This window comes from Tachypleus tridentatus, chromosome 13 (genome assembly GCF_004210375.1).
Source record: "Tachypleus tridentatus isolate NWPU-2018 chromosome 13, ASM421037v1, whole genome shotgun sequence".
Lineage (NCBI taxonomy): Eukaryota > Metazoa > Arthropoda > Merostomata > Xiphosura > Limulidae > Tachypleus > Tachypleus tridentatus.
In genome coordinates this window covers 94683566-94711535 of record NC_134837.1, presented here as the reverse complement: position 1 = coordinate 94711535, position 27970 = coordinate 94683566, and the positions used below count along the sequence as shown (strand labels likewise).

General features: G+C 31.3%; 1 protein-coding gene across 1 annotated transcript; it reads right to left on the bottom strand.

Annotated features, from left to right (window-relative positions):
* sotv (exostosin glycosyltransferase sotv) lies at positions 1–27796 on the bottom strand. The gene is made up of 12 exons (XM_076475112.1): positions 27659–27796; positions 24627–25053; positions 24017–24214; positions 23041–23241; positions 22006–22204; positions 21399–21538; positions 14276–14501; positions 9628–9811; positions 8079–8148; positions 6606–6702; positions 5924–6067; positions 1–4133 (listed from the first exon to the last, which is right to left on the bottom strand). The coding sequence occupies exons 2-12, from the start codon at positions 24932–24934 to the stop codon at positions 3783–3785; spliced, it is 2118 nt and encodes a 705-aa protein (XP_076331227.1). The 5' UTR covers positions 24935–25053; positions 27659–27796; the 3' UTR covers positions 1–3782.
* Between the last annotated feature and the right edge of the window lie 174 nt (positions 27797–27970).

Sequence of the window (27970 nt, the reverse complement as noted above, 5' to 3'; positions counted from 1 at the left end):
GGAATGAAATATCTTTATTGAATTTTTTCCAGTATTAAGTGTGACAAAAAACTACCAACAATTCAACATCAAAAAACTATAATAAAACTTTTGTTCAGAACATAATTATTCTCAATAAATATTGAACACATGCACAGTATTCATTCTAGGTCACATACATGTATTTTAAGTAAGTCTAAATTTCAATGAATATACATCATGCAGGAATACATCCGAGGGTTATAATCTAGCTTGGTCTACAGCAACAAAACTTTGTATTTAGTTTTTTTTATCTGTGAAAGATTTTCCTTAAATTATGAATAATGAAATTAGCATAAAATTATGTTTTTTTTTTTAATAACAAAGCCACATCAGGGTATTTGCTGAGTACACCAAGAGGGATCAAAATATATATACCATTAATATATTTTTCAGAAAAAAATAGTATAAGCCACAGTTTAGAAATGAAGAAAAATTAAAATCATATTTTTGTATGAGCACAACACTACTACTAAATTTACAAAGGTGTCAAATACAAAATAATCTGATAACTTTTCTCAGTGAGCTATTTAAAATACCCATGAAAACCATTTATCTTTAATATATCAACTTTCTATTTGTTCCTAATTCACTACAAGGTGATGAAGGTCCATCTTTCAAAAACACTCCAAGCATAATGTTTCTTGTACTGTAGTTTGCCTGCACAGTGTATGACACAGCTGAGCATCAAGAAATAAGGATGGTGCAACCTTTGTTTCAACTTGTTTGATTGGTTATCAAATTAATTAACATGTAAACGAGCTATACAGATTCATGTCCCAAGTGGATGATTATTGAAAGTAATAATAAAACAGAAAACATGTGAACTGCAAATTATGTTTCCACTTTTGTCTTAATTTGTCTATGACTGGCACAAATTTTAGGCCTACTGACTTCTCATATTTTTAGTGTTTAAATCTGTAACCTGATAACAACAACCTTTTTAATATGGGCATCTTTCAGTAGTAGGTACTGTAGGCTACAAGTTTTAAGAGCACCTTGTGTAGAAGCACTTATTTCCAACCAGATCAAGTATTTCATAAATTTTTTCAACTGATAAAAATAAAAGCACTGTTATATATGCAATTAAAATTAGCTTTGATAACCACAAATATTTGAAAAGAAAATTTTATACAGAAGATTTATACATAAATATGCAATGTACAAATTTATTAACATTTAAATACATGATACAATTACTTATAACACAATTAAAATTAATTTTAGAAAAGAATAATGTTGTTACTATAGCAATCCTAGCGATGGAAAGATTAACTAGAAACCATTGGCTAGTGTCTATAAAAATTAAAACTGAGACCTGTATAAGTGTACACACACACACACACACACACACACACACACACACAGATATATATATACACATACACACAGATATATATATACATACACACAGATATATATATATATATATACACACACACATAGATATATATACACATACACACAGATATATATACACATACACACAGATATACATACACATACACACAGATATATATATACACACACACAGGCAAACATTGAGTGCAGTAATAGTACTACTGTTCTGAAATCCTCTGATTTTAAAAAGGAATAGCTCATGTATTATTACATGTTTTCCAAATTCTGTCATTTTAAAATCATGAGTACACAGTAGCTTGTTATGGAACTTTGAATTTTATCATTTTCTGATTGAAATTTAAACAAGAGTGCTTACTGCAAGAATATATAAACCAAAATGAGCAGCTTTATATGTGCATTGTCTTTACTTCACCCTCCAAGATCCTGTTTTTCAGCACACCACAATTACAAATGCACTGAATATTCACATGTATATCTCAAAATTTGTTCAGTATTTCAGCTGAGTAATTTTTTAGAAATCTCCAAAATAATTTTAGTCTTGGGAAATTTCCATCAGATCACTCTACTCCACCTGATGGATATTAGAAAAGGTACCATTTATACTTTTCTCACACATTACCAAACAGTTGCAGAATGTTGGCTTGAAATCCTTTTGTTTTGTGATGATGAGTGTAACAATATAGCTAAAGGTTTCTTACACACTTGTAACAGTTCAAGGTATGCTTCACGCTAACATTAGCTTATCTTATATCAAGTGTAACATAGTAAACTTTCTGAGTTTTACAAAGAAAATACTGCTCTTTGCAAGATCTGTAGTCAGTTGAAATCACTCTAGTAATCTTGGCATGAAAAAGAATTGATGAGGATCTTTTAAATATTCTACAATTTGGTCCTAACCAAAGAGCAAATTAAACTGAAAAACCAACACTACTCACAGCCAAGAAACTGATGAAGCATCAAACAGCAGAACTGATTCTCAGCAACTTGATAGATCAAAAACCTTCTCAGGCAGCAGTATTTTGAAGTTTTGAATATTACCATGGTTCAAAATGAAATGGCATTTTGACCAAAGCATTCTGGGTTTACAATGGGAAATTGTGAACCTACTGGATTCATATGCCAATAAAGAAGAAAATCAGCTGCAGAGAAGTGAAGAAAATTATATTCTACAAACAGTCATTTTTCAAAACACCAAGGTTTCAGTTTCAAGAACATCAGCTAGGAATCCTACCAGATTTGATTCATAAAGAGTCAATAGGAATGTTCCATCCTTGAATATCAATAAAGTTACAAGCACTACCACTCTAACTGATGTATTTAAGGCTGTATATTTCTCTAATATTTTGTTCACTAAAAATCAATACCTTTCTAGTATCAAATGGTACAGCTGATAGAAGCTTGCCAGCATTGTAAAGAACTTCTGGAGATCAATAGTGAAAGTAACTAAGAAAATGAGAACAAGATGCTGATGAACTGAACATAAATGAAACTGCTAAAAGAGTTCCATTTACATGTGAGAGACTCATTCATAATTTTGGAAAATTCTAAGTGAGTCATTCACTGATGTGTTATTATGTAAGTAGACAAGAAAAGCCACATAAAGCTTTAAGCAAGGCCGAAGATAATTTGCATAAAAGAAATGTAACAACTGATCAAAATATTTCTATAGAAACAAAAACAACTAATAAAAATTGATAGAATTACAATCAGCCTTCTTTTCCATGGATTGTTGTATAATATTGTAACACATACCTGTAAGCACTGAGCAGGAACAGTGCAGTATTGTAGAAGGTTATCTTGCTTCTTAACCACAATTACAAGTACAACAACCCTAGCTTGTTAGGAACATTAAAAAAACAAAAAACTTGCATAATACAATTCCCAAAAAACAATTAAAACCTATAAAAACAAATAATTAATTCAACAAAATATGTCACCATAATAAACAAGATCTTTTTAATAAACTAAACTTATGGAAGTTAAATTTCAACACCTTTTACAGAAGGAACAACATGATAAGTTTTGGCTTCTTCCTCACAGTTGGGAAAAGTTTCCACCACCTATGTAAACACTTTAACAAGTGTTGGTACTTTAAAGTTGAGACAAAACATGTTTACTATAAAGTAGATAGAACAGATATTTAACTTTTAAAGTTACTACTAAAACTCAATTTTGTAATTAATTCCATGTAGACTCAATCACATGCTTTCATTACAGCAAGTAAAACTCTGCGCTGCTGTTATTACCTTATTAACAAAAAAACAAACTTCTAAACTTAAAAATGGTAATTTCAAGTTTCAAAAAATGCATTTGCTTTCAGAATTATCCAGAAATATCTTTATGCAAAAATAAAGTGACAGTAAGCAAGAGATTTAAAAAAAAAAATATTTCTGATACTTAATTCACAAACTGCCTATGTTGTTAAATCGTTTTAATTTTTCGGGGAAGTTATCTTTATAAAGTACTGGGTCAGCACGAAACTCTACAGTCTTCAAAGGCATTTTTCCATACACTTGTGCAAACTTATTGATGCATTCTGATCTTTCAGCCATATGAAGAACATCAGCAGATAAAATTTCTACATTAGTGCATTCAGGACACTTAAATTTTTTTCGTGGAGTCACTTTGATTGGAGCCTTACCAGTGATATTAGCCACAAGAAAGTTCATAGCAATATCTTCACAATTCATTCGTGAATCCACCCATGTCTTAATGTCACCAGGTAGAGATGTGGTGTACAAGTAGCTATAGTACTAAAAATAAAAAATAAAATTAATGCATTAATGAAAGATTTTAAACTGACAACCTTCCCTGAAAGGGGACTACCCAAAAGACAGTCTATTGATTTTTAGCCATGTTTAATGCCTTGACCCAAACATACAGGCTATGAAAATTGATTTATTAAAAAATACTTAACTGGAATTAGTTTACAATTAAATTAATGTTACACCTCAAACTATTCAAGTATGAACAAAAAAAAAACTACAACAAAATGCTGTACAAAACAATTCAGACACTTTTGTATATAACAATGTCAAGTCTAAATGTTATAATAAATATAATAAATAAAGTATTCCAAAAATTCTAACACTGTCTTTGAAGTCTAAATATTTTAAAATTTTCCACAATGTTTGGAATACCATAAACTTTCCAAAGTTTCTGAAAATAAAATTTTATTTAAGAGTAACTAAATAATACTCACAGTTTGCAATTGTGCAAAACTGCAATATTTCTTAATGATGACAAGTCAAACCAAATTTGCACTAAGTTTGTGTTTCATATAGAATAACCCTACAACTTAACCATAAAACTAAAATATTTTATCACTTAACGTTTAGTTATTAAACATAATTATTTCATGGCACAGCTGCCTAGCTGAGCAATGATTTCTTCATCAGTTATCTTCATAATCTCTGTTTTTGTCTTTGAAATGTTAGTCACCTTATAATAATATACAGTAAGTTTAACATATTATCAAAACTGTGCTTGATCTTATTAATGAAAGTTTTTAGCTGATTTGTGACAGTTATAACCACATGAACATATAAGAAATGGCTTACACATATAGAACACAAATTGACTAAAGACGAGCTGATAGTGCTTGCTTGTAAGACAACAAAGTCATTAAAAATTTTGTTACGTATAAAACTAATGAACACTTTTTCATTAAATAAATTTCAGCTTTGAATGTGTAATTTACCATCTGTAGAAGGACAAGTATATCTTCCAGAACGTTTTAATTCAATGGTGCAAATTTTCCATCAAGGCCATAGAGTGAATGTCATAAATGAGAGATCACATGTAAGAAGCTTAGCAGTGAAGTACTTGATTTGTTTGTTTTGAATTTTGCACAAAGCTACTCGAGGGCTATCTGTGCTAGCCGTCCCTAATTTAGCAGTGTAAGACTAAAAGGAAGGCAGCTAATCATCATCACCCACCACCAACTCTTGGGCTAATCTTTTACCAAAGAATAGTGGGATTGACCGTCACATTATAATGCCCCCACGATTGAGAGGGTGAGCATGTTTGGTGGGGATGGGAACCCGTGACCCTCAAAATTACGAGTTGCACGCCTTAACACGCTTGGCCATTCCGGGCCGAAGTATTTGAAGTAACCAACAGCAAATGAAAGTGACAGTTAACGACATTCATAGCACACAAACCTTTGCAGAGAAATAACAGACTGTTATTGAAGCTAAAAACAGTGGAAGAAGCAGACTTATACTCCTGTTTCTATTATCACTTTTTAAGCCAGACATTGTCAAGTATTTGCAAGTTCATTTCAACTTGCAAATACGTCTAACGGTATGTAGTGAGAAGAGGTTCAACACACTACTTTGTGGTTCAGAAATTCCTTATGAGACACAGTAGTCGTATACATTCAACAATATTTCATAGAGGGCAACACAATTGTGTAAGAGATGTGGAAATTCAATTTATACATATTCTACAAAGTGACTCACTTAAACACAATGGCACAAATAATTTTTCTTATTGTTTAAAGTATACTTTGTGAGTCTCAAGACTAAGTTGACAATCTTACCTTGTGATAGAAGGCAGCCCCTGTAAGTACCATAGATATTTCATTGGTCCATTCAGATTCATATTTCCACTTGCCAGTACTATTATCCCACAAGTGAACTCGTGATGGAAACCCCACAATTCTATCTGGAAATTCCCGCCATACCTGCCATAAAAGCATAACATTAAAGCACCAAAGGATGTTCAAAAAGAAAGAATTATTTGGAAATGTTTGAATAACTGAACATAACAAGTAAAATAAAATTATTAAAAAAAAAGAAAGTTTATTAAGACATCTGAGTTAGAGCATCACAAATCTTAGTTGAAAATTTTTTTTTGTTTAAATATCAATGTAATATTGAGTTGTACCAAATGATCAATTTAGTGACAATGCTTCTTCTTGAAACTAAAGAAAACAATACATTAATGAAATAATATTATTAAAATCTTTGTTTGTTAATACAAACAAGTTTAATATGTCTCAAGAAAAAACACACCTTAGTTTTGTTATTTAAAAATCACAAAAGAACCAAAGAAAGGCCTTATTCCACAAGAACTATATAACACTAAAAATAAAAAAACAAAACAAAAAACAATACATAGTTATAGTGGGCTTATAAAATTATAGTTACTAAATTCACTTTGGCTTACATTCTACATTTGGCTTAATCATTCTGAGAAGTTTATAAATGTCCAACTTTTACCTCATATGCAAACTCCAGTTCATCTGCTGTGAGCATCACAATATCATCATCAATTGCCAAAACAGCTTCTGTTTCTATCTCGTCATATGGATAAAACCTGTAACATTACATTTCAGGTACATATTACAAGGTAGTTTGAATTATGTACTGCAAAAAGAAAATATTTAATATACCATAAATAAATGTAAAGCCCAATCAGTTACATGATTTACTACTTGTCACTGGATTATATCAGTGGCAAGTGGTAAATCACACAATATGCTCAGCTTCACATTTATGTTTTTGCATCTAAAACAACTTGCCAGCTGAAGAATTTACAAGAATTAATTCATAGTAAATATACTTGATATTCTTTGAACCCTGTATAAATGTAGGATCACAGCTTTAAGTAGAAGACATCTCAAAAGAACAACATATACATAAAATCTTTAATTGTCTATCAAAAAAATTTAAAGGAGTTCAAATATTTTTTTACATCAAAAAGTTATGGTTATTTTTTAACACATAAAAATTTAGATTAGAGCTGAGTAATTAATGAAATTTGCTAATCAATTAATTTTCAGGCTCATAACTGTAAATTTACACTATCTAAACCTTAAAGTCGCCCAAGAGTTGACAGTGGGTACCACCAATATTTGCTCTCCATCTAGTGACTTGTTCAAAATTAGGACAGTTGGCAAAGATCATTAGTAGAGTTGATATAACTAAACAACAAAGAAACAAATATGATGCCCCAAGTCTGGAAGATCAAGAATGTTTGTTGCTTTATATCTGGTACAAAGGGAATTGAACCCAAGACCCTTAAATCATGAGACAACTCTCAAAATAACCAGGACATGAATTAATCAAAAAATTAATATTGAGAATTTGAGAAATCATAATGACAATAATTCATTATTTGGAAAGTCAGGATAACAAATAAACAATAATAATCTGAAACTGCAATTTCAATTAGTTTATTATTTTTCTGAGTTGTGACACTAATCAATAAAGCTGATCAAACTAGATTAAAAATAATAATGAATCATAATGACAATGTTTTAATTACTTGGACAGTCTAAATAACCAAAAACAGTATCAGTCAAAAACCAATTTTGAAAAGTCAATTAAATTTTTGCAAAATTAATAACAATTTCAATTAATCTATCATTTTACATAATTTAAATGTTCAAAGGTAACCAACTGTATTGATTAACTGGGTTAACAGAGTAGTTCTGCTATAGATTGACATCACCATCTATCAACTGTACTAATTATTATTCTACATAGTTTAGAATGAATGCATCAACTATACTTCAAAAATTTTCTGTCAAAATTAAAAATACAACAATTTGAATTCACAGAAATTCTATTACTTTTGATACTAAATATTCTTTTTAAAGATACTAGTAAAACAATTGTAAAGTCAAACATAGGAAAGGTAGAAATAATACTAGTTTCATTAAAGAAAAAAATAATAATAATTTTACATGCCTGTTGCTTAGCTTATTTTCTTTTGTTTGGACCACTTTCAAGGGCTTGTTTATTTTAGGCCAAGAAGATGCTGAAGAAAAAAATAACAATGAATTTATAAGCAAGCATACCATTATTCTCATATATCAAATTAATTAAGTCATTATGCTATTGTAACACAAAAAGTACCCAGAGTAAAGCATGATTCATTTCACAGGGTATAATTTCCTCTGCAAATTTATCACAGTTTCTACTCAATTAATACATGTGCTCATGAATATGTGCTTTACATTACTGTATTAACAATCATTTATAATATGGTTAAATTTCAAAACTTCAAACACTCACAGAAATATGGAAAGACTACATACCATTATTGTGTTTTGTAATGGAAAAAAAAATACATGCGTGCTTCTAAAAGATAACCAGATTTACCAACCATTAAAAAGAAAGAAAATAATCATTACCTTTTTTTGTCTGTGTGATTTAAAAAATAACATACAAATGCATATGTGTGGAAGATTTTGAAACTTAAAACTATGTAAAAATAAAATTAAGAATATGGATGAATGGGCAATGTTACTCTTAAGCATAAGAAAAAAGTGGACACAGATAATAATATACATTGCAAATCGAAAGGTACTTGAGGAAAAGATTTATCATGCTCAGAGTCCCATCTCAGACAGCAGTGATAAGGTTCTGTGTTTGAGTTCCTTCATTTGTTAATAAACGTTTAGAGAACCAGTTCTATACCCATGTGGAATTTTTATACTTGACCCTAAAACCCAGGTTTTCAAAACACTGCTAGATTCAGTACTCTTTACAAGATAAGTCAATTACTTTCTTATTTTTTATCAGACCACTTGGTTCGTAGTGTCTTTTGTACTAACGATGTTTGGTGGCTATCAAGTGTTGTGGAGTAGGCTTAACTTCATATTCACTGAGATACCCTACTTTGCCATCAGATTCATTCAGAACTGTATGTACTTAAGCTCATACATGACTAAACTAGGCAAGTTACTTAATAATTTTAATTATTATAAATACATGATACTTCCTTTACTTTTTATAAATTGTGTGCATTCACACATGAAATACCACAATTAAAAATTATTGTTCAACAAGCACAAGTTTTTACCCCTAGTGACACCTAGCTTAACCACTATGATGCACTTCATAAGTTTATCACATAAATGCTGAACTTATACCATATGATCCAACATATCCAAATCTAGCAGTTATTTTATTGAATTTACATGCAATGAGTGACAGATTTACTTAGCATTCAATTAAAAACAGCTTTGCTCAATCAGTTCCCACTGTTTCTGGAAGGATAAAAATAGGGAAATATACAATAATAAAAAGGTTCTTATTAAAAGAAATTCCTCATGTAACAAAAGCTTTGAGAAAGTTAACACATCATTTGAAATTTTACCCATTTTTCAGTCTATATATTCTATCACTATTGCATTAGAGTTTATTGAGAGAGTTTGAAGTCAAAAGATTTTAGTAACAAAACTAAGAGAAAAGCATAACAAAATATTATTTCTTAATAAAGATAAATTCATACCAGGTGGCGGGTGTCTTTGTTGATTATTCCACACTACAAGAACCTTAGCTATACTTGGTGCCTGTACAACACGCCGAATGACCTTAAATAGGCTCTCCATTCTATCATAGGTTAGAATAACAGCAGTAAATCCTTGAGACTTTGGAACAATGACAGGTAGATTTAAAGGTGGCGTTATTCCTTCCTTCAGAAAATTAAATGTAAAAAGTCAGTGAAACTACCATAATACAGTCTTTATCTCTACATTTTATAAATTTCTAAAGGTGAAGAAAAAAAAAGAAAAAAAGGCTTTTACTTTTATTAGTATGATATTATACATTTTGGAAATTTATTACATAACAAAATACTTTCTATTGTTTTATATCAACATACCTAAAAAGATGTTATACTTTTTAAATTACCACTTACCACATAATTATTCATATCTTTAAAATACACATATGCATAATATACATACATGAATCTGTGTTTGTGTAAGAGAAACAAAAAAAGGCATTCTGTAATATTAGATGAAGTTAACTATGAGTTAGGCCATGAGTGACTTTTTTGTATTAACAATTATTTTTTGTATTCACATTCACACAGCAATAAAAGTTTATCATCAAGTGCTACTACCTTGAAACACTGCCTTTCATCTTAGAATTTAAATTGTTTTTACTATATATACATATATTACTTACCAGAAAGTTCTATTTTATATATCCAGTCAATTTTGAGTTGTTTGATATTGTTAGTACATTTTTATGCTTTATTTTCATGAATGAAGCAGTTGTCATTTCTTACTATAAATAATACAGAGAAAAACAAACACTGCAAAACAAAGGTTTATCAATAACACTGGGGAACACTTTTTCAGTAACTTTGAGTTGCGTTGGATATTTTAACTGATTCTGAAGGAGTTTTAGGTGCTGATTTCAAATCTGAAATTAGTTTTTCTCTACAAGCTCTAGTTTGTATGCAATTTGAGGTTAATGAAATTGTACAAATGTGAACTTGCGTAAACCATGTATAAGCATTTTCACGTCCATATATATAGATAGCTTCTAATATTTTGATCATTCTTCTTTTGTTTCAGATCAAACATGGCTTCCAAAAGTAGATATCATTGCAGAAACAAGCCTGATGCCTTCTGCTACATATGTGGATGCTACACACTCAATCGTCAGAGATGTAACATATCCTCGTTCGTCAAGCGTGCCTACAAGGCATATTTTGAAGTTCATCTTGGTGATCAAGACAAGCAATGAGCACCTCATGTTGTGTGCCACAATTGTGAGGAAATGCTTTGAGACTGGACCAAAGGAAAACACAATGGTCTGCCTTTTGGTGTTCCAATGATTTGGCGCGAACCCACCAACCATGTAACTGACTGTTATTTCTGCATGGTAAACACAACGGGTGTTGAGACATAAGATTACGTATCCGAACATTCCCTCAGCTATTCGGCCTGCTATTTCTATAATAACGAAAAATTAAAAAATAAATAAAAATGTCAAATTGCATAAAATCTGTAGCTTGCAGACAAAAACTGACTTCAGATTTGAAATCAACACACTCAAATTGACTATAGAAAGGTCTTTTTTTAAATGCAACAAAATGAGTGTTCCCCAGTGTAATCACTGATCTCACCTTTCAAAATGGCATCACTATTATCTTTCTTAGACACAATATAAATTTTGCCAACAATATTCTCAGTCAAGATCAATTTATATTTAATAAATATGTTTTATTTCAATAATAAATTACTTTATTTGTGCATTTCTCTTCAATATGATAACCTGACAATATAGCTAATCAAAAAATTAATAAATTGTATTTTCTAAATAATATGCTGCTTCTTTCTATACTTATTAAACCTAACTCAATGCACTAATGTCTTATCATAGAAGAATATTCCTGTAGCCATCATCAGGTAGAACATCAAAATAAATTATGAAAAAATTCCCAGATCTGTAGTTTTGTTCAGTAAATGTTCACATCAGGATTATTTGTTCACCCTTAATAAAAACCCTGAGGCAACTAATGTGTCAACAATCCATAAGTTAATGCTGAAACCTCATTATTTCCTTTTATTCACTTACACTGAATAAAATATTTTTAATCCAATCATTTTTAGCTCTTGGCTCTAACTATTTTCAAAGCTGAGTTTCATCAGTAATTGTTCAGACCAGATGAAGTAACATCATAAATTACAGCAGCACAAAAATATTGTAACAAAAACTACTGATTTGTATTTTGTATTCATAGTGAAGCTGCTAAAGTTACCCATTTCTAGCCCTGATTTTGAATTAGACTAGAGAGAAGGCAGCCAATCAGCAGCATTCCACCATCCATGCTAATGGATTAACTATCATGCTTCTAACACAGATATGAATAAAATAAAGGAGGGGATGGAGATATTTTGTGATATTACGTGGATTCAAACCCAGCACCAAAATCCAAAAGTTTAACAACCCAAATCCAGTGAGAGAGAAAGAAGACGATTCAAAAAACAAGACATGTATCATTATATTTCTAAGAGATGATAATGTAGATTTACATTTTGGAATAAGCAGAAAATTTCTAAACAATTTATAGATACATTGTTTACATATAAAACTTCTTGTAGCTGTGCAGAAATGACAGTTAGAAAATTATTTTCACTTTCTGTATGAAATGCACTAAATTAAAGTTATCTTCTGTTAAAACATTAATTCTGAAAGAATTTTCAATAAAGTGTTTAAAGAAACTAGCAAATTTCAGTTGTAGAGATGAAATAAACAGATCTGAAGTTCTAGATAACAATAATAAATTATTATCAATCAGTGACTTCTCAAGTAAAGATCTGTAGCTTGGAGTCAAATGGCATTATATACATTTCATAGCTGCCATGAAGAATAAAATCCCAAACTTTGTTCAGATGCATTTGTATTTAGTTTACAGCTACTTAAGTTATCTGCTAATGTCCCTAATTTTTAGCTACTGATCAACAATACCCTACCATCCACTCTGAGGTATACTGTTACTTTTATAATCCACCCAAAACTTCAAAGTGCTGGGAATATTTTTTGTTTATCTCTCAGATTTGAATCATGCTCAACAGCTTAGAAATTCAGGTCTATCACAGGAACAAACTGTGTTCCCTTTTCTAGTTATAAACTTTAAATGCCTAAGATCATATTGACTATGGTAAAATTGTTTATGTGTCTTGAAAACATGTAGCTAATATTCTAAAATTTAAAAAGGAAACTTTTACTTACCAAAAATTATTTTTAAGTAGCTCATAAACCCTCAATCAATATAATATGCATGATAACATTATCATTTTCTCAAAATTATGTTACATTCTACCTTCATGTTCATGCCTTCAACAAAAAGAAGTATTTATCTATCCTGTTTCTTGATAAAATTGAAAATGTTCAGAAAGTGTGACCCTAGACCAAATGTTACTAAATATGCACACTTTCACTAAATGTAAAGTTCCATAAATCTTGTTATTGGGACACAACCTACAAAATATCTTCTGTTCCTTTACATTACTTAAATGAAAAGAAACATCTACCTCCTCATTATTTTTGCCTTAGTTGCTTCTATTTTAAGTTCATTTCATATATTCATCATGTGATGTTGTTTGAATAAGTGCTGTATCGGCAATGCCACTACTAGTGATAAATGCCAGATGTCAATTCTGCTTTACAACATTGTGATCAGTAACTTTAAAAAGGCTTGCCTTCCTCCACTATTAGTGTGCTTTGTCCAAGTTGTATGTATAAAATTTCATTAGATAAACCAAAAACCTTGTTACATACAAAAACATCTCACCACTAGTTTTTTGATGGAACTTTTACCAGCAAATTTAAGTAGTCATAAGATGACATATGCAATTTTAGCTCTTAAAGTTCAATATATTACTCACTGTTATAAAAGCACACCAGAAATGTTATCTCTTGTGATAAAAATATATCTTCATGGCAGTCAACGTACTGTCTATTTTATACTAACTTTAATGGGCTGTAGTTAAAATGCACATATCCACACAGATGGACAAAAGCTAATTAGTGCATACTCATTACATCTGATTTTATAAAACATTCATTAGCGTAACAAACATTGCAAATTGACAGAACTGAAATACCATATTCAAGAAAAAATCTATGCAAAAATGTATATAGTATTTTGAAATTTTTTTATTTTTACTTTTTGCTATTTTCTAATTTTTAACACAAAAATATCGAATTCATAACTCACACAACTTCAGTTTGATAACTTTTTATTTTAGTTTGGTAATACTCTGGACTACTATAACAAATCTGTTTCACATTAAGCAACTAACAACAAAAAAGACCCCACAAAGAAGTTTCAAGCTGAGGAATGTGTTAATATATTTTTGATATTTTCCCTTTCTTTTATAAAGAAATTAGCCTAAAAAAATAAACCTCACACTTAAATTTATTCTTTGTTACATCTCTCTTAGTCTAAACTCAGTTAATGTTAATAATGTGATTGTTAGAAAAACGTACAAGATTATATTGTAATTGGATGTATCTCTGGCTAATAAAGTTTTATAAAGGTCAAAGTAAATAGATGGATTTCAATTTGACTTCTTACTCACTTCATGGCTAATATAAGCTTACAGAAACTTATAAAGAAGATATGAGTCTCAACCTACTTTCCAAGGTGGGTCATTCCATTCTTCATAGGTTCGAGCAAAATGTGGAAACACCCTGTCATTAATAATCTGCAAGGTTGTCAGTGTGATTTTCTGAATGGAAGAAAAGTACTGAGTCCAGATAAACTGTGCTTGTTTCCTCATCTCTAGAATACGGTGTTCTGATATACTCTTTAGAACGTGAATCAAATCATGTAAATGGTCTTCACGAAGCCTCACTGCTACCCTATAAGCACAAGACTAATTGATTCAGAATAAAATACATTTAGCACAGTAATAAAAACTCCTACCGTATATATGCATGTAGGCTTTTGAATATGTCAATTAATCAAGCAAACACACACATTTTTAATACCTGCTCATTTCATCAATCAGCTTGAACTCTTTATAATACCAGTCAAACATAAGAGCTGAATTAAAAAGCATTAAAAATAATGTCTGATAAAAATATATATATATTCATATGGCAACTTCTAATGACTGAAACATTAAACAGCTTCTGTCATTTTATAAATAAAAAATTTCAACAAAAAGTAAAACATGATATTTTAAGATATAACATACAAAAATGTAGTCAACACTTGAGGTTTAAAACTTTACAATGCATGTGTGTGTGTGTGTCTATATATATATATATATATATATTCTGTACTGCCTTCTATATAAAAAGATATTTTCACATGCCACAAGCCTTGAAGTCACACAATCAGTATGGTTTTGGGAAAAAGAAACTCTCATGTGGAATGCTGAAGTGAGAATTTTCACCTCAAACAACATTACCCTATAAATAGAACCACACAAAAGTTGGAATACAAGTGTGCACATCAATCTCCAGAATCCACTGTACTGAGGTGGAGAATATGATGTAAAACAACAAAACTGGAGTGAGGATGAGGAATCACAACCGACATGTGTAAGGATTCACACTGACAAGTCCAGCTCTCATCCATAACCACCCATTGGAAACTGACATCCTGGTGATGGTAGTACAAAGGAGCCCAGTCAAAGGAGTGAATTGCAATGTGTCAAATTTACATTAAAAAACATTATTCCCTGGATGGAACTGCATAAAAGTTTGAGTATAACATCATCCTCAAATTGGAAACATGCAGAAGCTGGGCACAACATTATCCTCAGGGAACCACTGTATGGAGGCATGCATGCCATCTATACCAACAGCATATCACCTCTCATCTCTCTACTGAAAGAGTATAGAAGAATCATCTACATACAGAAATGTGGGGAATACTAAAATGAATTTGCTTCAAGGTGTAGAGTGGCTAGGAAGCAACAGACTGTACACTGCTGGCCAACTCCAGTCCAAAACCAAGTGGCTCAGAACTGGAAAGTAGCAAGACTCCCATACCCCATTAGAAGAATAAAGGGGCACTAAGTGGGATATAAATCCAAAATGGTACATACCTCTCAAGGGAAAAATACATATAGAAAAAATTACTTACCCAGTCAAAACTACATCAAAGTTTGATGGATGGCGTCAGGTGAAAGGAGGTACCTCAATGAGAAAGAAACAGCTACCTAAGAAGACATCAGGAGATAACAATATGAAGAGTAAGCCAAATGCCTAACTAAAGAGTTTCCTTCAATGCATGATGGAAGTCAGACTCCAGGAACAAGGGAAGGGGCCTGATATTAAGCAAAGACTACTGCAGAGATGCCAACTATATCAAATGACTGAGCATAATGATTGTAGACAGAGCCCTTTCACAGTTTTAGTCCTTTTAGATTTGCCAGAAACAAGACAATCTAGTGAACGAGGCCTCTTCTTCTCCATCTTGTGAACAATCGCATTGGCGTTTCTATGCCACTTAGAAAACGAGAAATACCCATCTACGTGAGCGCTGATTGGCTGACAAGCACTGATGACATAACTATGGATTCCCCCACATGCCCAGTATGGAGAAGCACCGCACTCAAACTATTGGTAGACGTCAGAGATACAAATATTTTTTATTATTTCAAGCACAAACATGATTATTGGAAGTAGCCATTTGGACTATGTCTTTTATTTATTATCAAAATTTATTCATATCTCACTAGAAATTTTCTTTTCACCCCTTACAAGCTCTGGGGGGAACAATTTATCACTTTATTGTATAGGCCTGTATAATATATAATAATTTGGGAGTTGCAAAAAGTCATAATATTTGTTTGTATGAGCGTATAGTCGTAACGTATACACTGAAATCGTAATGGTTGGCATCTCTGCTACTGAAAACTAATTTAGGAAGAAAAAGAAAGGGTTTGTTTGTTTGGAAATTTCGCACAAAGCTACTCGAGGGCTATCTGTGCTAGCCGTCCCTAATTTAGCAGTGTAAGACTAGAGGGAAGGCAGCTAGTCATCACCACCCACCGCCAACTCTTGGGCTACTCTTTTACCAACGAATAGTGGGATTGACCGTCACATTATACACCCCCACGGCTGGGAGGGCGAGCATGTTTAGCACGATGCGGGCGCGAACCCGCGACCCTCGGATTACGAGTCGCACGCCTTACGCGCTAGGCCATGCCGGGCCAAAAAGAAAGGGAGGAATAGACCAAGTGAATCAGCTGACAATCCCAAATCTTAAGAGTAAAAAAAGAAAGGTCACATACAGATGAACAGTGCCAGAATATGGGAACCACAAAAGGATGCCATGTTGGCAATGAAACAATGAAGAACAGATACTGGAAAAGAAGTTTATGTTGAGCAGACTAGGAATAAAGGCAAGTAAAAGATGAAAGAGAAAATGGCAAGAATGAAGAGCAACCCTCACTAGGTGATGAAGTTATTAGTAGAAAAAATCAACTCAGAAGAAATATATGATGATGAGGTCAACAAATCCCAGAAGAAAAATAAATGAAAGTAGCTGGTCAAGATTTGAGTGAGGAAATCTACTGCCATAACCTGAGAATGATGAACTAGAGATAAACAAAAGTGGTAACTTAATGTTGGAGTAAAGTGGCAAAATCATCCTGATGAGGAGTACCCCACTAGCAAATGGAAAGGAAGTGGAGAAAAATGGTTTCAAATGAGAGAAGTGTTGATAAAGACAGTGGATAAGCAAAAGGAAACTTCACTAACTGTTAAATCAAAACAACATAGCTTCTACTGTCAGAAGCAGAGGCATTTGTTGAGAAAATTCTAGTTTGTAATGTCCAAAAAAGAGCCAATCATCCATGTAGGATGTAAACTCAGCCCCAGAGCATGCAGAAGTTGGGCTAAAGCTGTGACTACCCAAGAGAATATATGCACTGCTGAAACAAACCTGAACAGCCAGGCACAAAGCAAGATAACATCTGAACTGATGAGAAATATGATTACAGAGATAAGCATTCTAAATGTCTACCATGGTCATACATAATTCTGGAGATAAAAACCCTTGAGCATGATAAAAGATTAAATGGTAAATTTAGGAATTACCAGCAATTGGTTGAGACATGACAAATGGTTTACAGTACAAAAACCTGGAGAAGGTTGGCTGACAGGCTTGATAGCTTTCTGCAATAGAATAGTGAGCACAACCTGAGGCAGGCAGCTGGATTTTAAATTAACATGAAGGAAATCAGTACAGGAGACAAAGGTGCATGGGAAAGGAAAAGGATGAAAAATCCTTTTGATAAAACTTGGATTACCCAAGAATAGGTAGTGAATAACAACCAAAGGAGAATAAAATTAGCCAAATGTGTCCCAGTGGACCAGAAACCATCTGAAAGATAATTCTAACTGCTGCCAATGAGAAACCTGACTTCAAGACACACACACAGTGAAATTTCAAACCCTTAGCAGAAGGAACTAGTAAAGGACAAGAGGTTGCAAGACAAGAAACAGTTATAGGAGAGGGCATAGTATAAGGATAATAAAATGACTAACCAATGACTAAAGAGTCAAATGTGAACTCACAGAATCCACAAGTGATTTGAAAGACTGTGGAAAACATAGTAAAACAAACTAATAAAAGAAAGAAATCATCTGAAAGTCAAAAAAATTAGGAAAAAGATAGCATCCTTCCCAATGTGATCCTGACAGCAATAAAAACATGTGAAGGGATAGGGCCAAAGAGCACAACACCACCAAGGAAGAGCAAGGAGGGAAACTGTATTACATAAAACACCCTCAGGGAAATGATGAAGTGCTTGAGAGAGGAGAGATATGTTGGACAAGTACTGCAGGTGAATTGTACAGGTAAGATGAAGACAGGAAAATGGATAAGATTATAAGGGACAGACTATAACATTGGTAAAAGCGACTCCAACTGCTGAAAGTTGAGGAAAAGTTGATAAACTTGCTTTTTAGCCAAAGCATTAACATCAGAAGCCCAAAGAGGATGAAGCAAGCTAACGCCAGTTTTCAACTGAGAAACAAAATGAAATCTGATGTCAGGGGAAGGAGGGAAAACAATGGAGCATAATAATGTTAATTATTATAATGTTAATAATATTAAGTTAGTACAGTTTGCTTTCAAGGTAATCAAATAACAGGACTCTGAATTCTGAAACATGCAAATTATTAAGCTGCTAATGCTTTACGTTTTTGTTTATTTATTATCAAATGTTACATTATCTTTAAAAACAAATTACACTTGGATTTTGTATATATAAACTGTTGTTCTTTAATTACTATATGACATACAAATGTTACAGCATTAGCAGTGTTGAAGCCTGTTTATTTTTAATGTAGATGTTTACTGTAATTTGCATTGTTGTTCAGCCTGAAGGAAGTTTTAACATTGCAAAATATGCACATTGGCTAATGTGTGAAATTTTTCCAAAAATGAATAAATTTGTAGCTTGTGTAAGTTACTTTGAGACAATTATTTACTTCAATGGTGTACACTGTGAGTTGTATTTCAAGTGACAAAATAAATACAGATTAGAAAAGTTCCATACGTAAAAAAAAACTAAAGAGTTGGAATTGTGTGAGACAGTTTGTGAAATTAGGCCCTTGAATTAAATTAAATTGACTGAATTTTTTCATTATTATTTTTTTCTAATTAATTCAAAAGGATTTTCCCAACAATGGAAACCATTAAAACAATATCATATAAACTTCAAAGCAAACATTACTGAACAGGTGAAGATGGGGGAATAAAAATAAAACAGAAATCACTTGCAAAAAAGGAAAATAGTTTATAGTTCAGTGACATGCAATAACAAGGATTTAAATACTTCTGTGAGTGACTGAAAAAAACCCAACTAATTCACTATTCATTCACTTGTTTCTACTACTGAACAGTCTACTTATGTTTATATTTCTAGCCTAGTTTACAGAATCTTTAACAAAACTTTCAATCACTAATATTCCAAAGTAAGTATTCTAGAACCTGATAACTATTAATATCATGCATCCTTTAGCAAATGTCTCACTTTCAACCTTAAAAATATAGTTTACAACACATTACTAAACATAACTTCTCTATTTTTAAATATTTCTTCTGATTTGCTTGTGGTTATAGAATTTGGATTCTTCAATGATTTTTGATTGATCAAAATTAATTTTGTGATTGGTTATGTGGACATATAATGCTAAAGCTAATTTTTCAATTTCTTTACAATGACAGTAGCCTCAAGATCCTTTACCCTAACTAAGAGATTCTTTTGTTTGACCAACATAAGCTTGATCTTAAGACCAATAACTTGAATAAATTCACAGTTTCTGTATTATCTTTCTCTTTGTTAAATTTATTTCAAAGTTTGTTCACTGATTTATAAACTGAAGTTATTTTATTCAATCTTAAAACAGCACCTATTTTATATAATATCAAAAGATAGGTTACTGTTAGATAAGGAACATTTCTTAGCCTGTCTCCAATTATTTGGTTCACTTAAATAAACTTTAAAATTTTGTTCAAAAGAACTAGATATATAAATGAAATATGACAACTGTAAGACTAAAAATTATAATGAAAATTACCCATCACCCACACTGATGTAATTAAGGCATTGGAAATACACAGATAAATATTTAGTTGAAACATTTAATTTTAAAAATTTGAATTTTTCTGCACACCAGTCTTGTAATGTTTACTAAGAACTTGGCAGATATGATTCACTTAGTACATTTAGCAGTTTTACTGAGGAATGGATAATATAAATAAACATGTATGTTTATTTTTTTTTTCCAGTTAATTGATGCAAGTCCTTTTAACATGTTTTTATGTGTGTGTGTGTTTCATATTTGTTTATCTTTATGCAAATTAACATAAAAAAAACAGCTTCATAGAAAATTAAGATTGCTTTAAATTTCTAAGAATACTACACTGATATAAGTTGATTATTTCATCTCGTCATCAACATTTTAATTTCCAAAAATTATGTGATATCTCATATGCTAAATATTACCTGTGAGTATTAATTCTAAATTCTGTGAAAATTATTATTTATCTTGTTCTTATAACTTTAGTTGTAATAATGGTATGTTACAGGAAACTATGAATTAAATACAGGTTTGAATTAACATTAAAAATTGTCCAAAGATCTATGTCTCTTCCTCATATTTATCAGAATGCATGAATATTAAAATTCACTGCTTATTGATTATACCTGTGATTACAAGATATATCTCAGATGTTTACTTGTGTTAAGGAAACCCCTTAGATCATTAACACATTGTGCAGTTAACAGAGTATAATTTTTCTTATGTATTTATCACATCAGTAGCCCACTGGTATATGTGTTAAAAAAATTTTTTATGCAACTAAATTTTATTTTGGTTTGCTGCAAAAGACACGAAAAATGTTTATCATGAAATACATAAGAGATCAGGTAGAATCATGAATCATGTTAACCATAGAGCTAGGAAGAAGTCTGCTGCAAATGTGATTAATAGTTTTATTTCTTTGCAACGTCTTACCGTATTTTATTAAGCAAGATTTAGATTTTTAATCTGCATACAAATATGTATATATATATGTATACATGTGTAAACACACCATACACATGTATACATAGGATGAATCCAAAATAATAATACAGTTGTTTCACACTTAATTTCTAAATATTACTCTTACACAAACAATAATTGGTTTAAATTGTAATTTCAAACTTTTCTTTAGCACCAACTGTGCAGTAACTTTTGCCCCACCCAGAAAAATATTTCAAGAGTTTATGATAAGAGATAACATGCCTTTTCCAGTCTAAAACTTCAGAAAAGGGTAACACATATCCATCAATGGCAACTACTGGAATACATCCATACATCATGGCATCAGAGAGAGTTGCTTGGGCCAGTCTTGCCCCTTGTAATACCAGGCAGAAAGTAGAATTCTATGTAAAAGAATATGTTTTGTTATATAAAACTACATTCTGATTCACTGAACTTCTATATTACATGGAAATAAAATTGAAAATTGTTTAAACAAACCATAATATAAGCCTCTGGGACAAGTGGAGTACATTTTGCAGAAATAACTTGTATGGAGAAGTTAAATAAGTAATTGGATTTAAAAAATAAACTACACTATTAGGAAGCCATAAAAAAGATTAATGTTACTGTTTTTTAAAGGTTCTTTCTGTTTTAACACTCACAAAACTGATGTAGCATATAAGTAACAAACAATGCTATACATAATCACACCCTAAACCTTTAAATTACTTTACTCATGAACTTTGATCCAATAACCATTCTAAGCCAGTTAAGAGTCAAATATCAAAGACTGACTGTAATCTTATTATGATGTTTGTAAAAAAATAACTAAGCATTCAGAAATCAAAAGTAACAAATTTTAACTCACCTTTAAAATGGATGGATAGAAGTAAATCTCACCATCATGGCATCTTTCTGTAGCATTATCAGGTTTAGCAGGAGCACACTCATCCAAAACAAGGAGCTCCGGATGCTCTTCCTCCAATTCTTCTAATTCTTCTCGATACTCAGAATGAATGTTAATTTGGGAAGACACAATCAACCATTTTCTTTGGCTCTTACTGATTCTGTAGAAACAGGTTTAATAAAGGTTTCTTAATCAAAATCATACCATAATGGAACTCTTGCTTGAATGATACTGGAAAAACTTTTTTTATAATGTGACGTGAAACCTCCCAACTTCTGGAAATTTTTATTCTGTATACATGTAGATTTGCAAGAGGGGTCACAATTTTTCTGTTTTGCTTCTATTTCCTGTCATGGAGAACTTTATTTTTCTCCATACTCAGGGTGCAGCTATGATGTCATAAATACATCACATGCAGATCTAATGCAATGGCACCATCTATAAAAATATAATAGAGTACTGTTATAGTCGTATGCTGTAGGTTCATGTCAATACCTTGGAGGATGTGGATGGATCTTCACCAAAATTGGTATGGAAGTTCATTAGATCCATGGGAAACTACATAAACATTTTCAAAAAATTATACTGTTATGGAACTTTTGCTTGAACGATACCGGAAAAACTTTATTATGTGATGTGCAACCCCAACTTCTCAATATTTTTATACTGTGTGCATGTAGATTTGCAAGAGGGGTCATAAGTGTTTTTGCAGGATTTTTTACCTCTACTTTGCACCTATTGATAGATCTTCACCAAACTTGGCAGGAAGGTTTGTTGGATCCATGAGGAGATACATTCAAAGTTACAGTTTCACATTTTATGTTTTGCTGTTTTTATGGGTGTTTTATATATAAAGGAAACAACTTTCCATTATCTAAGATAACCTTTAATTAATTATAAATTTACATAACTTCTGTCCAGGGTATGGGTACCCCACCTAGTACTAATTAAAACAGAAAGTTCTTGGTAATTAGCTGAATAAGATGTATGACTTACTCTACTGCTTCATGTTGAAAGTCTTGACTCAAAGGACTGAACAGAGGGATGCTTATATCATACGTTCGACGATACGTCCAAGTAGACAATCCTGCTCCAGCCACAATGGCATTATCTCTTTTCACCTCCAGATAGGGATTATAGTTAGGAACATTTCCAGGCAACATGTTAAACAGGAGATGGTTTATTCCAGAATTCCAACTAAAAACATGTATATATAAAACGATGTTTCTAGATTCCTTAGAATTTATTAGTTTATTACATAAATACTAAGCTCATGCAGGTTTAACATGAACAATGTTTTTTTAGAATTATCTTTAAACCACTGTAGATCAAACATATAATACTGAAAAAAACCATTTATAGCATAATAGGATTTCAGTAACCTCACATTCAGAGCTAAAATATTTTTCTTCACCAACTCAGCTTTTTCAAGTGATTTACATTAAACACAACAGAAGTTCCCTATGAGTGTTAGGTATAAAACCAAACTGCATAATAGGTTTTAGTAATTTTCTTATCAGCAAGTTAGAATAAGTTATGCTGTACAAGAAATTTGAAAATCAGATGGGAAAAACATTAAAGCTAATATTACATACTGACAGGAACACCAGACTGCTCGACTGTCTTATTAATCATAATACATTTATTCAAACTGTAGGATAGTAATTACCATAGAAACATAGAATCTGTGAAAACTTAAAATGACAGTTACACTGAACATCCAAGAATAATCACATGGTGTGGTGAAAAATTATCAATACAATCTTGAAGTTCGATCAAAAAAACACCAAGATGATGTTTCCTTTAATACATGTGGTTATTGTTGAAAAATACATGTAAAACTGCAATATTTATTTGTTGTAATTTGTAATATAAGCCAATTTATATTTAAGTGGTTATTTTACTGAATATCACTGCTAAATATAAGAAATAACCATTAAAATAATGCACTAACTAAACAATCTAAACTTACTATGGCAGGCTTGCTAGTATTTGTGATGTTTCTTTGAGGTGCAAATTATTCTGATTCAGCAAGTCAAGAGAAGGTACCAAGATACATGCTTTATCAGGGTCTGTCACATAAAATTTACTTTCTTGAATAGTTTCTAAAATCTCCATGAATTCCTTAGACATGGCATTCATCACTAGCAAACCATTCTCATCAACATATCTAGTAAAAAAACAACAAACTCTGTAATATAAATAAAAACTTTTGGAATACAAAAAGTTTTAATGAAATGGCCACAATGTAAATATTGTAAAAGATAAAAAAAAATCACAATACTGCTCTATCATGACAAAATAAAACAGCAGTATGTGCATGAATAACTGAAGTATATTATACAAATTTCATATAACATACATTATTTATAATGTTTTGGTTACAAAATATATTCATTTTTGAAAGCATCACAAAAATGTACACTTCAAGAATTATTTTGGAAAAAACAGAATGAAACATAAAAACCAGGTACTTCTAGTTTTCTCAACCTACACATTTGTCCACAAAATTTAAATAAATTATAGTAATATATATATATAAATCTGGTAATAATACCAACAATTGGTACTGTTCAGCCTACCTTACAATGGGATAGATGTAAACAGTTAAAGATGAGCCCCGTTGACCACAGCGGTAAACATCAAAACAGTTGAAGAATGTGCAGGATGACTTTGTTGATTTTGCTGAAACATCTGTTGATAAAACTGTAGCAGTAGGAGCAAACTCTTCTGACTGAAGCACAAATTCACACTTTGGACTTTCACTATTCCATGGCCATAAGGTACTAAACCCCCCTAAAATCAGTGCCACTAATATGAAGCAGAAAAGTACATTAAAAAATGGTGTATAACGTCGAGTCAAGCGTGGTGCATTCCGTACTGATACCATTATTAATGGTGGGTCCCTCAGAAGAACAACAATAATTTAAGGTAACTCTAACTAGAAGAGAATTATATACTTCTGGTTGTGCTTTTCATAACTCCATCTATGGCCCAAAACTGTTGTCTCTAAATAAAATAGTATGAAACAAAACTGTAAAAATATATGTAACTCTAATTTTTTTCTAGCACATTCACTCAATAAAACTTTGTGACATGGATTACAGAAATAATTTGTTAAGCAATTACAAGTGATATAAATATTTCTTTTTACAGCATACATTACATTTACTATCTATCGAAGTCTATATGAGAAGTTTAATACAGACAAATATTAATCAGGACACTGAAAGGAAGGAAAGTTTGTTTTGCAAACTTGAAATGTGATACGCAGTACATGCAAGAAGCAAAAGCAATGTACCTGGTTTTGCTTTAATTAATATAGCTTATGCAAATTTATTTTTTTTTGCACTTTGTTATTTTTATTGATTTTAATCAAAATATTGCTAGTATTTAAATGTGCAAACATTTACACAAAAATAGCCGCAAAACGTGTTTGCACTTAATGGGTTTTTCTCAAAAATTTCCAACACCAAAAATAACCAATAACTACATATATTTGAAACTATAATGAAGAAAGCAATTATTTTTAGTTCATGTGCCCCTATATGAAGTAGACAGAGTCTATGGTATGATTATTCAGATATAGGGGGTTTGTTCTAACACAATTTTTTACTACTGTTGTAATATGATCCTTTTTTTAGGCAGTTTATTTAAATTATTAGGTAAAAACAGGCCCAGAAAAGTCTATATAATGATAATACATTAGTTTGTTTTCTTAACACTTCTGCATTTCACTTGTTGTAACTTGTAGGCCTAAGGAAATATCATGCTCATTTTAACACAATTAATGTTAAAGTAAATTCCTTCATTTTCAGGGCTCATCAATAATGTAATAATTAACACAAAAACAAATACTTCACAAATGAAAGAAAACAAAAGTAACTCAATACTATTTCACTATTTATTCTCTGCTCACTACAAATAAAATACTTATTATCTTATTTATAATCTAGCCTCATTTCTTGACACTTCAAAAACTTAATAGATTTTCATGACATTATTTAGAAAATTCTAGGCTTACACTTACAAATTTACTTAACCATAACATCATTCAGTCTCTTGGTAACATTCAAAATACACCTTACAACACAACAAATACATAGCCTATTTTTTATTTGGTTATTAGAACTGTAACGGACAGCATTCTCAGTAATGTCATTCTGCAGACAAAAAATATTTAACTTCTAATGAAATACTAATCTGCTTTATGGGATAATGGCTTGTCATGCACACATTAAAAAAACTGTTGGTATTATACTGAATGGCAAAAATCAATACTCATAGCTGGGTAACCCTACATGAGAACTAAAGCCCAACCTGCCATTCATCATGTTAGTTTTCATTGAATCCCCACTGCTGTTATATGCTCCCTCAATATTTACTAAAATAGCCAAATATTTTAAAATGTTTTAACTATTTTTACTTGTGTTAGTGGCTCAAGCACATTTGGAAGAACAAAATAATCAATCATGCATGCTAAATTATGATTTTGAGTTACATAATTTGTTTCACACACATATCTAACTTAACAAAAACACTTATAAAATTCTGTAATACTAAAACAGTGTGTCTTAAAGCAATAGGTATGTCTAAGCTTGAAATATTTAATTTCAAAATAATTTTATTCTAATTCCCATTTTCTTCCAAAAACATATATAAGCCTTGTGGTTAAACATGTTTTGTTTTGAATATTTTAGAAATATTTCAATTTGAAAAGGGTATATCAGTGTTACAGAAAACTGAAAGTTGAATTCTATACACTGTAACCATAGGTCTCAGTATTTCTACTGTTGTAGATTAGCAGTAGTAAGGTTATTTCACTTCCAACTGGGTGTCAAAATATGCAAGTAAAACCAATCACTCAATCAGCACAAAATGTGTGTATCTTTCCTTACAAAACACCAATTGTATGCTTTCACTGTTCCAGTTTCAATGGGCCTGGAGACAGAGCCAATCTTAGGACAATGCCACTGTGGCAACAGCCTCAGGCCCACACCTTCTGAGACAAGCCCCGACTGAAAACCGAACACAAATAAAACTTTAACCTAAGTCCAACTTCTAAACAAATATTACAAGTTTGAATTCATCATTCAATTATAAACAAAGAGGCATAGAAAGCAGTTGCACAGTGGAGATGCTTGGCTAGACATCCTTATTTTACAATGAAAAGAGTGAAAGAATGAGGAGTTGTCATTGACAATTCAATGTAGGGGAAGTTCGGAATAAAGCTCCCAGGAAATCAGTAAAAATTATAATGCACAGTTGCCATATAACATTATAAGTCAAACATGTAAACTGAAAGGTGCTACGGCACCATCCATTCCGAAGTCTCTATCATCATTACAAATGAATAAAACAATAATATAATTTCATTTTATTTTAATAGTCTGGTTGAACATAGTCTTTATTATTTACATTGATGTTATCAGTATCAGAATCGAATATTACAAAGTCAGTGAGTTTAGTTACAGTCTAAGATCAGGCCAAATTTAAGGATAATTATAAGTTTCGTTTGACTAAGTACTTGGGTCCGAAAATTTTAAATATTTCAACTGTACAAAAATTTAAAAAAAATAAATGACATTATACACTTATAAAATTTTACACTCACAATTGACATTTGGTTTCCGTCGATAGTAAACACCTTTATAATAATTAAAACACCTTTGGCAGATGTCGCTATCGTTTGTTATACATTTTTAAAACTCATTGAGATTTCGCTTCAGAATAACATTTGCAAAACAATAAAGAAATATTGTGTCAATCTTAAACTTTTATTAGGTTGCTTCTCAATATCATTTATCATTTACTAATATTGATAGTTCATATTTACATTTTACTATGTTTAAGTTAGATTTTCCTCTGTTGGATAAATGTTTAGCTTGTTCATTTAGGCCCATAAAGTTAAAAGCCATGGTTTGTT

Bases quoted from the DNA above. Each gene is read 5' to 3' on its own strand.
- sotv (XM_076475112.1), bottom strand. From the start codon at position 24,934: ATGGTATCAGTACGGAATGCACCACGCTTGACTCGACGTTATACACCA. The intron at 23,242-24,016 runs GTAAGTTTAGAT...ACATGTTTTTAG, and splicing joins ATACTAGCAAGCCTGCCATA to TTGGAATTCTGGAATAAACC. The intron at 6,703-8,078 runs GCATGTAAAATT...GTAATGTTACAG, and splicing joins GAAAATAAGCTAAGCAACAG to GTTTTATCCATATGACGAGA.